This window comes from Acromyrmex echinatior, chromosome 6, assembly GCF_024713525.1.
Source record: "Acromyrmex echinatior isolate Ae372 chromosome 6, ASM2471352v2, whole genome shotgun sequence".
NCBI lineage: Eukaryota > Metazoa > Arthropoda > Insecta > Hymenoptera > Formicidae > Acromyrmex > Acromyrmex echinatior.
Window position 1 is genome coordinate 10,556,924 of NC_141857.1, and position 11,960 is coordinate 10,568,883.

At 40.2% G+C, this 11,960-nt stretch overlaps 1 protein-coding gene across 1 annotated transcript; it reads right to left on the reverse strand.

The window, feature by feature from the left end:
* Positions 1-8,433: 8,433 nt before the first annotated feature.
* On the reverse strand, positions 8,434-9,111 carry LOC147909412 (uncharacterized). Its single transcript, XM_087407244.1, has one exon. It carries the CDS (start codon positions 9,109-9,111, stop codon positions 8,434-8,436), a length of 678 nt encoding a protein of 225 aa, XP_087263370.1.
* Positions 9,112-11,960: the final 2,849 nt, after the last annotated feature.

Sequence of the window (11,960 nt, forward strand, 5' to 3'; positions counted from 1 at the left end):
AAGTGTACAAGTATGAAATGCGAATTTTTTTTCTAAAAAAACAACGTTAAATTCGGAAGAATGAAAAATGATTTATTCAAAGTATGCTCCATTGCTAGTTATACATTTTTCCCATCTTTCGGGTAATTTGTGGATACCACGCCAGTAAAAATCTTTCCTTTTTGCCGCGAACCATTCATCGAGCTATTTTTTCACATCTTCGTACGAACCAAAGCGCTGCTCAGCAAGTGCGTGACCCATCGATGCAAACAAATGGTAATCGGAAGCAGCCAAGTCTGGTGAGTAAACCGCATGGGCTAGCACTTCCCAGCTGAGTGCTTCCAACGTGTCGCGAACCGGTTTTGCCGTATGTGATGGAGCATTGTCATGGAGAAAAATGATCTTGTATTGCCTTTTTCGATATTTTGGTCATTTTTCGAGTAGAGAACGGTTCAAATCGATCAATTGTTGTTTGTAGCGTTTGGTATTAACCGTTTCAGCAGACTTTAACAGCTCATAATAGACCACACCCTTCTGGTCCCACCAAACACAGAGCATCGTCTTCCTGCCAAAGCGATTCGGTCTTGCGGTCGATGTGGATGGTGCTCCTGGGTCTACCCATGATTTTTTGCGCTTGGGATTCTCAAAATATATCCACTTTTCATCCCCAGTAACGATACGATGCAAGAACGACTTTCTTTTGTATCGTTCGAGCAAAATTTCACATGCGCCTCTCCATCTGCCTCTCGTTCAACTCATATGGTATCCATCTGCCGACCTTCTGAATCTTTCCCATCTCTCATAGGCGATTGGAAACAGCTTGTTGACTAACGCTTAATTGCTCTGTGAGTTGTTTTTGTGTTTGTGAATCGTCTTCGTCCAACAATGCTTGCAATTCTACATCTTCGAACCTTTTTGACGGTTTTCCATGTTCCTTGTGCAACATCGAAATCACCACTTTTGAAACGCCGAAACCATCGTTCACACGTATCTTGCGATAGAACATGTTCACCATAAGCTTCTCGAAGTAATCGGTATGATTCAGCAGCAGTTTTCTTCAAATGAAAACAAAAAATTAATGCTGCCCGCGAATGCTCTTTATTTTATTACACAAATTTCGACATATTGAACACAGGAAAACAATACTATGCAAACACTTTTTCAATTTATTACTTATGCGCATTTGACACTTGTTGATAACATAACAAAATGGCATAATGGCATAGTCAAATCTTTATACTACACATTGCATTGGTGCACCATCTGTCTCAAATCCGCACTTCATACTTGTACACCCTATATGCGCGTGCGTGCGTGCATGCGTGCGTGCGTGCGTGCGATTAGTAAATATTTTTAAACCGTACAAGTTTGTCTAAAGCATTTCTCTCAAAAATGCCTACTTTTCAAGATATTTATGATCTGGGACTTTTTGTATCCTGTATATATTAAAAATTGGTATAATATAATATGTTAAAATTATATTAGGCCAATTAGTTTAGTATATCTATATTTATAAATACGTTCCTTTTATGTGTTACCGATAAAAAAATTTATTTTATATAAAATTCCACTGAAACTCAAAAAAATTCACAAATTTCAGGTTTTTTAAGTAAGTAAAATCCAAAAAAACTCTGGGTTTTTATGTAGTGGATAAAATAATGCCAACCCTGATTTTCGAAATCGGTAATTGATATTTCAATCTGAATGATTCTTTATGGAGTTATTCGGACACAAATGGATACCCGTCAAATGTGAAAATTTGTACAAAATTTACAATTACCAATTTCAAAAGTAAAGATTTTAACTTTTAAAATGCTTTTAAAAAAAATCTCGTTATGATAATTTTGACGAAGGTATTCTATTTTGAAGTTAAAGGATCATTTAGAATTAGAAATAGAAACCCACCGAGCTAATATAATTTATATAACAACATAATATAATAGAGAGCGCTTTAGGATTGGTCAAAGTTGGTTATTTCAAATACTATAAATATTCATTAATTTAATTATTCTCAAATGTAACTATGTACGTAACTATGAAACGTTCGGACATTAAAACACAATCAATCTGAGATGCTAATAATCGCAAGCCGAAACGTTCGGACATTCACGAAGATATACAATCCCTCCCTCCTTATTTCAAATAAGAAACATTTGCGTGCTTTTTTTTGAAGAATAATGTTTATTGCCGACATTAGGTAAGATGCACATTGGGTAACGTTAATGTCGGCGGTAAACGTTATTTTTCAAGAAATGATAAGAGCATTTCAAAGATTCTTATAAAAAAAATATCATATAATAATGTAAAGGATATGTACAATGTTATACAAAAGTGTTTTAGTTTTCAACATTTAATTTTTTTCAACATGAAATTTTTCAAGAGATATCTTTTTTATTTTTTAGAGTACGTCATTTTAGAAAGCAAAATATTGTTCTCTTATTCAGGGCACAGAATTAAGATTTGTTTATTACGTCATCAAAGTTGAAGTTTATTTTTTAATTTTAAGATAGACTTCAAATTAATATCGTTTGTAATAAAATTTTTACATAAAAACATGATTTAAAGCATAAAATTATGGTTATTTTAAGCTTTAAAATGTTGATTTCAAACATTGCTTTATAATCATTTTTCGCAGAGATATGTGAACTTTGATTTTGATCTTTTTAAAGCTAACTTTAAATGATCCTTTAACTTCAAGATAGATGAATAACTTCATCAAAAATGATTGTAACGAGATTTCTATAAAAATATTTTAAAGGTTGAAATCTGCACTTTTGAAATCGGTAATTGGTATTTCTCTCAATCCGACTGATTCTTTATGGAGCTGTACGGACACAAATCGTACAACAATCAATAAAAAAGCAAACTGAAGGTAAAGATTCACTCTTTCGATTGCTGTAAACCGCATTTTTGTGTGAATTTTACTTTACGCCATAGAACTTCATAAAATTTGTACAAAATTTTCGCATTTGGGTATTCATTTATGGCCGTATAGCTCCATAAAGATTCAATTGAAATATCAATCACCGATTTCGAAAGTAGAGATTTCAAGCTTTCAAATGATTTTTTATTTTTTATCTGCGATGATTTTTCACTGAGTTACGATGTTTTAAATATATTAGGTGTACAAATAAGTTTCCGCCGTTTTTTATCAAAAATTAAGCATTTATTGTGAAAGAAGGATACATAATGTTTTATTGATGTAAATCAAAATGTAAGTGCAAGTTCTTTCTGCGTTTGGCACGAATCTTCATTCAATAATGCTTCCAATTCCGCATCTTCGTACACTTTCGACCTTCCGCTACTTTCTTTGTCTTCGACGTCATATTCACCATTCTTAAATTTTTGAGACCATTCACGACAACTTCTCTCACTCAAGGCAGCCTCACCACATGCTTCTACAAGCAATCGATGAGCCTCAGCTGCAGATTTCTTCAAATTAAAGAAGTAAATCAAAAGTTCCCGCAAATGACGCTTATTCGGCTCAAAACATTTTCACACAAAAAAAAATATACGATGATGATATAAAATCGCTAGTATTTCAAGGTTATATTGTTGACAAATGTCCAACCTTACGATATAATGTTTTACATCAGACAATTTTAACCATAGCTTGCTAATGGCGTCTCTTGTCAAACGACGGAAACTTATTTGTACACCTAATATATTTGTATATTTTTTAGAGTGTTCGAAAGTGTTCCTTATTTTTTGTTGAGTAGTGTGTATATATATATATATATATATATATATATATATCTCAAATACGAATAATTTAATTTTAATTAAAAAAAATTTATTTTAATTCTCGATTTGAAGATATTATAATTTTCTATCTGATATTATTTCCTTTGAAATCAAGAAAATTATTATTGAATAATAAGAATGTATTTTTCTTGGTGTAAACATTTTCATGTAAACAAATTGTGTCGGTTTAACATTATATAATCTTATTTCAAGCTTTATATGTCGAAAATAAAGATATTTTCAAAATAAGAATAGTCTTTCTTTGTGTATATAAGGACTTCAATATTACCATCATATTTTTAGGACATATTAATTAAATAATTTAAAATAACGATTTTTCAAAAATTTTGGTTATCAAATGTTGAAATATCATAATCAAATGTTGAAATTTCAATAACGTAGAATATCGTATTAGCTATACTTAAAATGTCAAACAGAAATGTACAGAAAATAATCTATCCGTTGATGTTTGTCCCTGCATTATACGATAGAAACTATTAAAAAGCCACTTAGTAGTAGTTAATACCCTGGCGGTTCTAAACCAGGTCTTCTGAGGGGGGCGCGGGGCGCGGGGGATACTCATAGGCGCGGGAGAGTAGGCGCGGGGAGTACTGATAGGCGCGGGGAAGGGAGGGGAGGCGCGGGAAGTCCCGGCGCTATCGGTGTTTACTGATATGATGAGTCCCAGCGCTATCAGTGTTTACTGATATGATGATACGGATCGCCATTGTGGTGTCACGTATTATTGGGACCGCCGCCACCCAACACCCCATCGCCGCAGATGCTGCCGCCACCGCCACCACCTCACATCCCGCCGCAGGCAACCGTGCCATCACCGCCGCCGCGGACCCCGCGTCCACCCTAAAGTGCGTTTCGGACCATCACCGCAGACCTCGCGTCTATCTCAAAAAATGCGTTTCAGACAGCCACTGCGGAGTCCACTCCCTAAATGCATGGCAGTATTATAACGCGAACAAGAAATATTAAAGAAAAAAAAGAAAGAAAAGAAATTATATAATAAAAAAATATTCTTACTTTCTCCACACCCTCTCCCTCTCCGTCCTCGTCCTCCTCCTCATTCTCCGCTGAATTCTTAGTCCTCTTTCTCTTCTTCTTCCCTCACCGCCTCCTTTTCCTCCTTCTCCTCCTTCTCATCTTCCGCTGAATTCTTATTCCTCTTCCTCCACAGTCTCATCGAGATTGTCGATGAGATGGTTGAATAATTGATCTACGTGCAATTGAAAATGAGTGAGATCAACTATGATATTATTCTGAATCTCCTCTAAGAAAGAGGAGTAGGAGGAAGAGGAGGAGGAGGAGGCAGTCTCCTCAACTTTTTGTTCTTTTTGCATGTTATAGTTGCACAATAAAAAAATTATCACTTCACTTAATCACAGAAAATGTGCAACAATATTCTATCATTAACGCTAAATGGTAGAATATTGTTGCACGTTGGGGAAAAAAAATATCATTCACGTCTTAACACGTCTTGCGCGCGGACAAAGCAGGACAAAGACTGACGTTGAGAATCGATCTTCGCCGTTGAGAAGCGAGCCTGCCTAGGATCTATAGGGGGGCAGTTGTATATAAAACACTTTAGATCATAAGTGCCGTCACGAAAAGTTATCGGTATAGCGCGTCGAGATATACAGGGTGGGCCATCTATTGGTACGTTTTTGAATTTCGTCGTATGGCAACACCGAACGAGCTACAGACCCGAAATTTTGACAGTTTATTAGTCATACCGTCCGCGGCACGAAACAACATGTTTTCTCTTGAAGAGCGTTTTGAAATTTTAAAAACTTATTTTCAAAGTCAGTGCTGTGTCGCCGAAACTGTACGAATTTTGAAAAGAAATATGGGTCGTGATAGAGCACCCACCGAAGGAGCTATACGCAAATTGGTGAGGAAAGTTCGTGAGAAAGGGATGTTAGTGGATGACATTATATTACGACTGTTTTGAGTGAAATTGGCGCCGAGGTAGTCCAAAATGTCATTAATAATTGGGGTGACCGAATGGCATACTGTAAGGCCAGTAGAGGGAGCCACATGAACGAAATCGTTTTTCATTCTTGACGCGAATACTTTTAGCTTCACAACAACAAAAAAATTAATAAAAAATATCAATGTATGCTCATTTGATCGCATTTTTAAAAACGTACCAATAGATGGCCCACCCTGTAGGATGAATGGATGGATGGATGGGAAGTAAAGGAAGTACATATATATAATGATATGAACAAAAAAAATTTTTTTATTCACATATTATTATATCATTTCTTTTTTACGTATTAAAAACTAAAGCTAATAGCTCGCAATCGATGAGCTGATGTTTGTTAAAGATATCATTATCGCGTATAGCGTTTTTGGACGCGATGTTGGAGAATCGCGTATACTTGACATCAACGAGTATCGACGAGTCGGATTAATCGTTCGAACGTTACATCGATACATTCGTCAAATTCAAACATACGTCGTAGCGTCGTTTCAGTCATCATCATGCGTACGGACGAAGAATTGAGACGTACGAGCGTAGCATCGTTCAGCATGCAAACGCTGACAGTTAGCGGTCCAACACTTATAAAATTGTCCTTGTATTCGTTTCGCAGCATCTTGTAAACATTCCATCGCTGCTCGTAGAGACCCTTCCACGTTTCGAGAGACAGCAACAGTTCATGTCCGCGATGATCTCCCAGGGCGATCTCCACGTAACTCGGTGGAGTTGATTCCAATTTCCAAAAATTTGTAGCTCGTAGTCGTCAGATCGTAACGTCTGCCCAATAAATGCATCTTGCGGTGCTCCATGCTGTGTATATACATAATGTTAAAAACGTTTCTTTTGTGTATAGAATGTTAAAACTTACATGTTATTGCAGTTCTTCTTCTTCATTTCGTACGATGTGTTGCTGTCTTCAGCGAAGTACTTTTTTTTTTTCAACCGTTTGTACAAGCGAGTATCGCAAGACTAATTGCACCCGCGTAAATTGCGATATATATAAAACTTCTAGAATCGAAGAGGGGGGTAACTCTCTCCCCTCTTTTTCTAAGAATTGCGAACCTGTCGCAACACTTTCTACGTGTTTTTATTTTTTTTATTTTTTGTTCGCGAGTTTATCAATGCTTATACTTTATGATTTATATTTCGATGGCATCGATGACGTTGGTGATGAGCACGTTGGCGACTTTGACGCCTTTTCTCCAGGATATTCCCAATATCTCGCTTTTTCCTTCGAAGGCGGTGGACTTGGCGGACTTGGCGACAATGGACAGTACCCCTTTCGCTCGATTGATTTTCGATGTATATATTCTTTTATTCGATCCATGTCTTAACGCTCGTAATTGAAGCTTACGATTGAATGAAAAAAGTCTAATATACTGCCTATGTACATTATATGTACTGTCAGATCGGACATGTCCCGACACGTTTAACAGAAGCGTTGACGTTTTTGGATACATACATATGTATATACATACATACATACATACATACATATGTGTCCATACATATACGTTCATACATATACGTTCATACATATACGTTCGTACATATACGTTCATTCATACGAGTACATGTATTACAAAGGAAGAGAAAAAAGAAATACGTAATAAATATGTTAACGTATTTTTATTTAAAAAATTCTTTTGCAACCACCAGTTATATATTTTCAATACATTTTGTAACGCAATTCTGAACATGTTGTCCACATCGCATAGTATTAGTAACATCCAGCTTGGTTAAAGATTCCAGGTCTTCGTAAACTACATCCAAGGTCTCGATGCACATGCGTTCTCGCTCATCGTCCAAAAGCAAGTTCCACAGCCACGTTCGTTTTTCGCGTCCCTTAACGTACACGATAGCATCATCTTCAAATACAGCTGCTGTGATCAGACGTTTCGCCTCGTTGTACGGGACCATCCCATCCTCCCATCGCAATCCATGGTGATAAGCAGTCAACCAGGAAGCGCAAGACCTGTCGGATCTTGTCAAAAATTTCCATGGCACGGAACTCGTAAAAATGTAATGTGTGAGAACGATCCCCTGTTTCAGCACCGCCACTTCCTTCACGATAAATTTCTTGTTAACGATGAATCCTTGCAGATCCACGAACGTTGGCACGAGCATGTTGTCGAGAAGACTGCGGTCGATTGCGACGTATCGTAGATCTTATATCGTGTTAGAGGTGCATGTTAGGTGATTTTGCGCACAACATTGGTCAATGGATTATACTGAACCACGCGATCGTGTATGATGAGACAATAGGCTGTTGTATTTGCGGGTACATCCTCTTTACATTCAAAGTCTAATCGCACGTCCACGGTGCCACTCTTGACTGATTCGTTCTGTCGAGAGCAATCGATGATCACGAATGGGCCATTACGTAAAAAAGTTGTAAAGGTGAGACTCGGCTCGAGATACTCGTATCCGTAGTAGCCCTTGCAGAAACGCGCGTACAAGTCGTACAGAATCGCACATCTGTTTTTGTCAAAATCCAGATTCAAGTCATCATACGGATAACATTCCGAATTCAGGTAAAGTTTCGCATTGGTTAATTTGTAGTCGTTGAATCGACTTACATCCTCGGACATGATATTTTTTCGACCTATTTGCATAGCAAAAATAACGTAGCGCGACTTCTCGAGTTGAGTAGCCATCTTGATGGCCCACGAATGCTTGGTTGTGCTCTGCAAGAGTGGAAATTCGTACAGATCTCACGAGCGAAAAGCCATGCTCAAATATCGTCCGCTCTCCAAAGCGCGCAGCATCGACAGCTTATTTATCTCGCTCAATAACACGTGCGGCATTCGCCACTGTACTTTGAATAATTCGAGCGTTGACTCTATCGCCGGATCTCCCGTCAGACAATTGTTGTCGTTGCGCGCTCGTATTAAAATCAACTCGTGACAAGCGTTGATCACCACGCGTTTGTAATCTTCGCAAAATCCCAGCAGTACGTAGAGCGGTACACAGAAATTAAAATATCCGGCTGCAGTAGTCTGCGCATTCCAGCCGGCATTCCGTAGAATCACACTTCTGTCGGCTGACACTGTTACATAGTTTTTGAGTGTGCTAGTTATACCCACATTTCTATTACGGTCAATCTCCACACCATTGAGTTCATATCGAATCTCATCGAAAATGAACGCGACGCAATTATTTCCCAATGCCACATGAGCACCCTGGACCACTTTGTTCTTCGTCAGTTTTCCCTCGACATATAGAAAGCTTTCGTACGGCAGTGTGTACAGATCTTGTTGCTGTATGGGTATTCTTATTTCGTCGCTATATCCAAACGTGTTGTTGGCGAACGGGCTGTACGTGTGAGTCTCAATCTTGACGATGCGATCGTCGAAGATCGACTCGTCTTTAATGTTTAAGATATCAGTCATCTCAAATGTTGCGCACCGCGAATCCCAAAGACTTTAAAAATGTAACGTTTGTCGCGCTGAGTTTCTTCTTTTTCTTCCTGATGCAGCTCGATGAGCGAGTGTTGTCGAGCTGTGGCGTCACCGACCTTGTAAAGGATGCATTATCTCTCTGCGTACGCTTCGTTCCGTTCAGCACGAGCATCTCACGCTCACGTTATTACTGTCGCCGTCGTACGTGCAATTTAACGGTGATTTCTTTTCCTCGAAAATCGAGCAATCGTTCGTTCTGATCGACGATGCGTATCGTTAGATCTGTAATGCTCCGTGCGATGATCGGCAGGTAAATGATTTGCGTCGGCCTCTCCGATATCTTATACCCTGGCGCCACGCTCGGCGAAAATTCATGTATCGTGTGCGCGCTTTTGCCATTGCTGTATGCACCTGCGGTCACGTTACACTCTACGCGGATAACGTTTACATTCGTTATGTTGATCGACACGTCCGATTCGTGCCACCTTCGCGGCTGCAGTATACGCTTCGACGAGAATCCCAGCAGCGATCCAATGCTGTTGGACTTGTCAAAGTTTATTCTGTACGCACATCTAATCTCACATTTCATCGTGTTGTAGTTTGTGCGAAGCACAATCGGGTATTCTCCACCCTCATCATCATCATCATCATCATCAGTGTTATTGTTATTGTCACCACGCACTACATCAACGGTTTCAAGTGCGTCGCGGTGCGGACGTTTTCGTAAAATCGCGCGTTTCAGAAATTCATTTATATCTCGCACTTCGTACGAACCTTCGGGAATTGTAATTTCCGCGTCGTCTTTGGCGAAATAAAATTTGTTGTTCGATCGTTCACGTTCGGTATCGTGTGATAAGTCTAAAAAATCGCCAAACCGAGCTCGTAATCTCCGTTTCACTCAAATCTATGGCGGGGAAGTAATTCGCCGCGAGGTCGGTGCTCTTTTCGCTCAGCGTAAGCGTCAACGACATGACGGAAAAAAGCGTTCGACTAATACTAAGATTTCACAGCGCCTCGTCGAGCTTTTTAAATTCACGCTCGTCTATCGTTAGAAACCGCAGACACATCTGTGCCGCAGAAACTTTGATCGTACGTCTGATAGGACGTGCGATTGTACTCTATCGTCGTAGCACCGTTCTCGAAATATCGCACCAGTTCCTTAGGCGGTCGAAGATTGCCGAAACTGTCAAAATACACGACGCGATTGTTCCTCTTCGTGTACGCTACCCAGTGAGTACCAGGCCCCGTCGCATCGTCCAGATTCACGATACCGCTTTCGTTTCGGCGCACACCGCTTCGGCGCACACTGCTTCGGTATATATTGTAAAGGCGTGCGAATCCGCGAATCGCGCAATAACAAAATGTATCTCGCGGTGTGTCATCCTTCCGATATTCGAGATTTGAGCGCCGAGCAGTTACAATATATACCGAAGGTCGTACTCTTACGCGTGTACGGTGAATACATCGAACACGTCTGGGACAAGCTTCCGGAACACGTAAAGGCAGATTCGGAGGTTCGAACTTATCGTCGCTGCGACGAACACTACAATCAGCCGTGGCAGCGGACGCACATCGACTGCCCCACACCGAAGATAAAGGATTGTAGCGAATGTCGGCGTCGCACGGTAGTCTGCTAAATCGAGCGATAAACGCGCTTCCTTTCGAGTTACATATTCCGGGTTACTAGTTTCGAGAACGGTGCTACGACGATAGAGTACAATCGCACGTCCTATCAGACGTACGATCAAAGTTTCTGCGGCACAGATGTGTCTGCGGTTTCTAACGATAGACGAGCGTGAATTTAAAAAGCTCGACGAGGCGCTGTGAAATCTTAGTATTAGTCGAACGCTTTTTTCCGTCATGTCGTTGACGCTTACGCTGAGCGAAAAGAGCACCGACCTCGCGGCGAATTACTTCCCCGCCATAGATTTGAGTGAAACGGAGATTACGAGCTCGGTTTGGCGATTTTTTAGACTTATCACACGATACCGAACGTGAACGATCGAACAACAAATTTTATTTCGCCAAAGACGACGCGGAAATTACAATTCCCGAAGGTTCGTACGAAGTGCGAGATATAAATGAATTTCTGAAACGCGCGATTTTACGAAAACGTCCGCACCGCGACGCACTTGAAACCGTTGATGTAGTGCGTGGTGACAATAACAATAACACTGATGATGATGATGATGATGATGAGGGTGGAGAATACCCGATTGTGCTTCGCACAAACTACAACACGATGAAATGTGAGATTAGATGTGCGTACAGAATAAACTTTGACAAGTCCAACAGCATTGGATCGCTGCTGGGATTCTCGTCGAAGCGTATACTGCAGCCGCGAAGGTGGCACGAATCGGACGTGTCGATCAACATAACGAATGTAAACGTTATCCGCGTAGAGTGTAACGTGACCGCAGGTGCATACAGCAACGGCAAAAGCGCGCACACGATACATGAATTTTCGCCGAGCGTGGCGCCAGGGTATAAGATATCGGAGAGGCCGACGCAAATCATTTACCTGCCGATCATCGCACGGAGCATTACAGATCTAACGATACGCATCGTCGATCAGAACGAACGATTGCTCGATTTTCGAGGAGAAGAGATCACTGTTAAATTGCACGTACGACGGCGACAGTAATAACGTGAGCGTGAGATGCTCGTGCTGAACGGAACGAAGCGTACGCAGAGAGATAATGCATCCTTTACAAGGTCGGTGACGCCACAGCTCGACAACACTCGCTCATCGAGCTGCATCAGGAAGAAAAAGAAGAAACTCAGCGCGACAAACGTTACATTTTTAAAGTCTTTGGGATTCGCGGTGCGCAACATTTGAG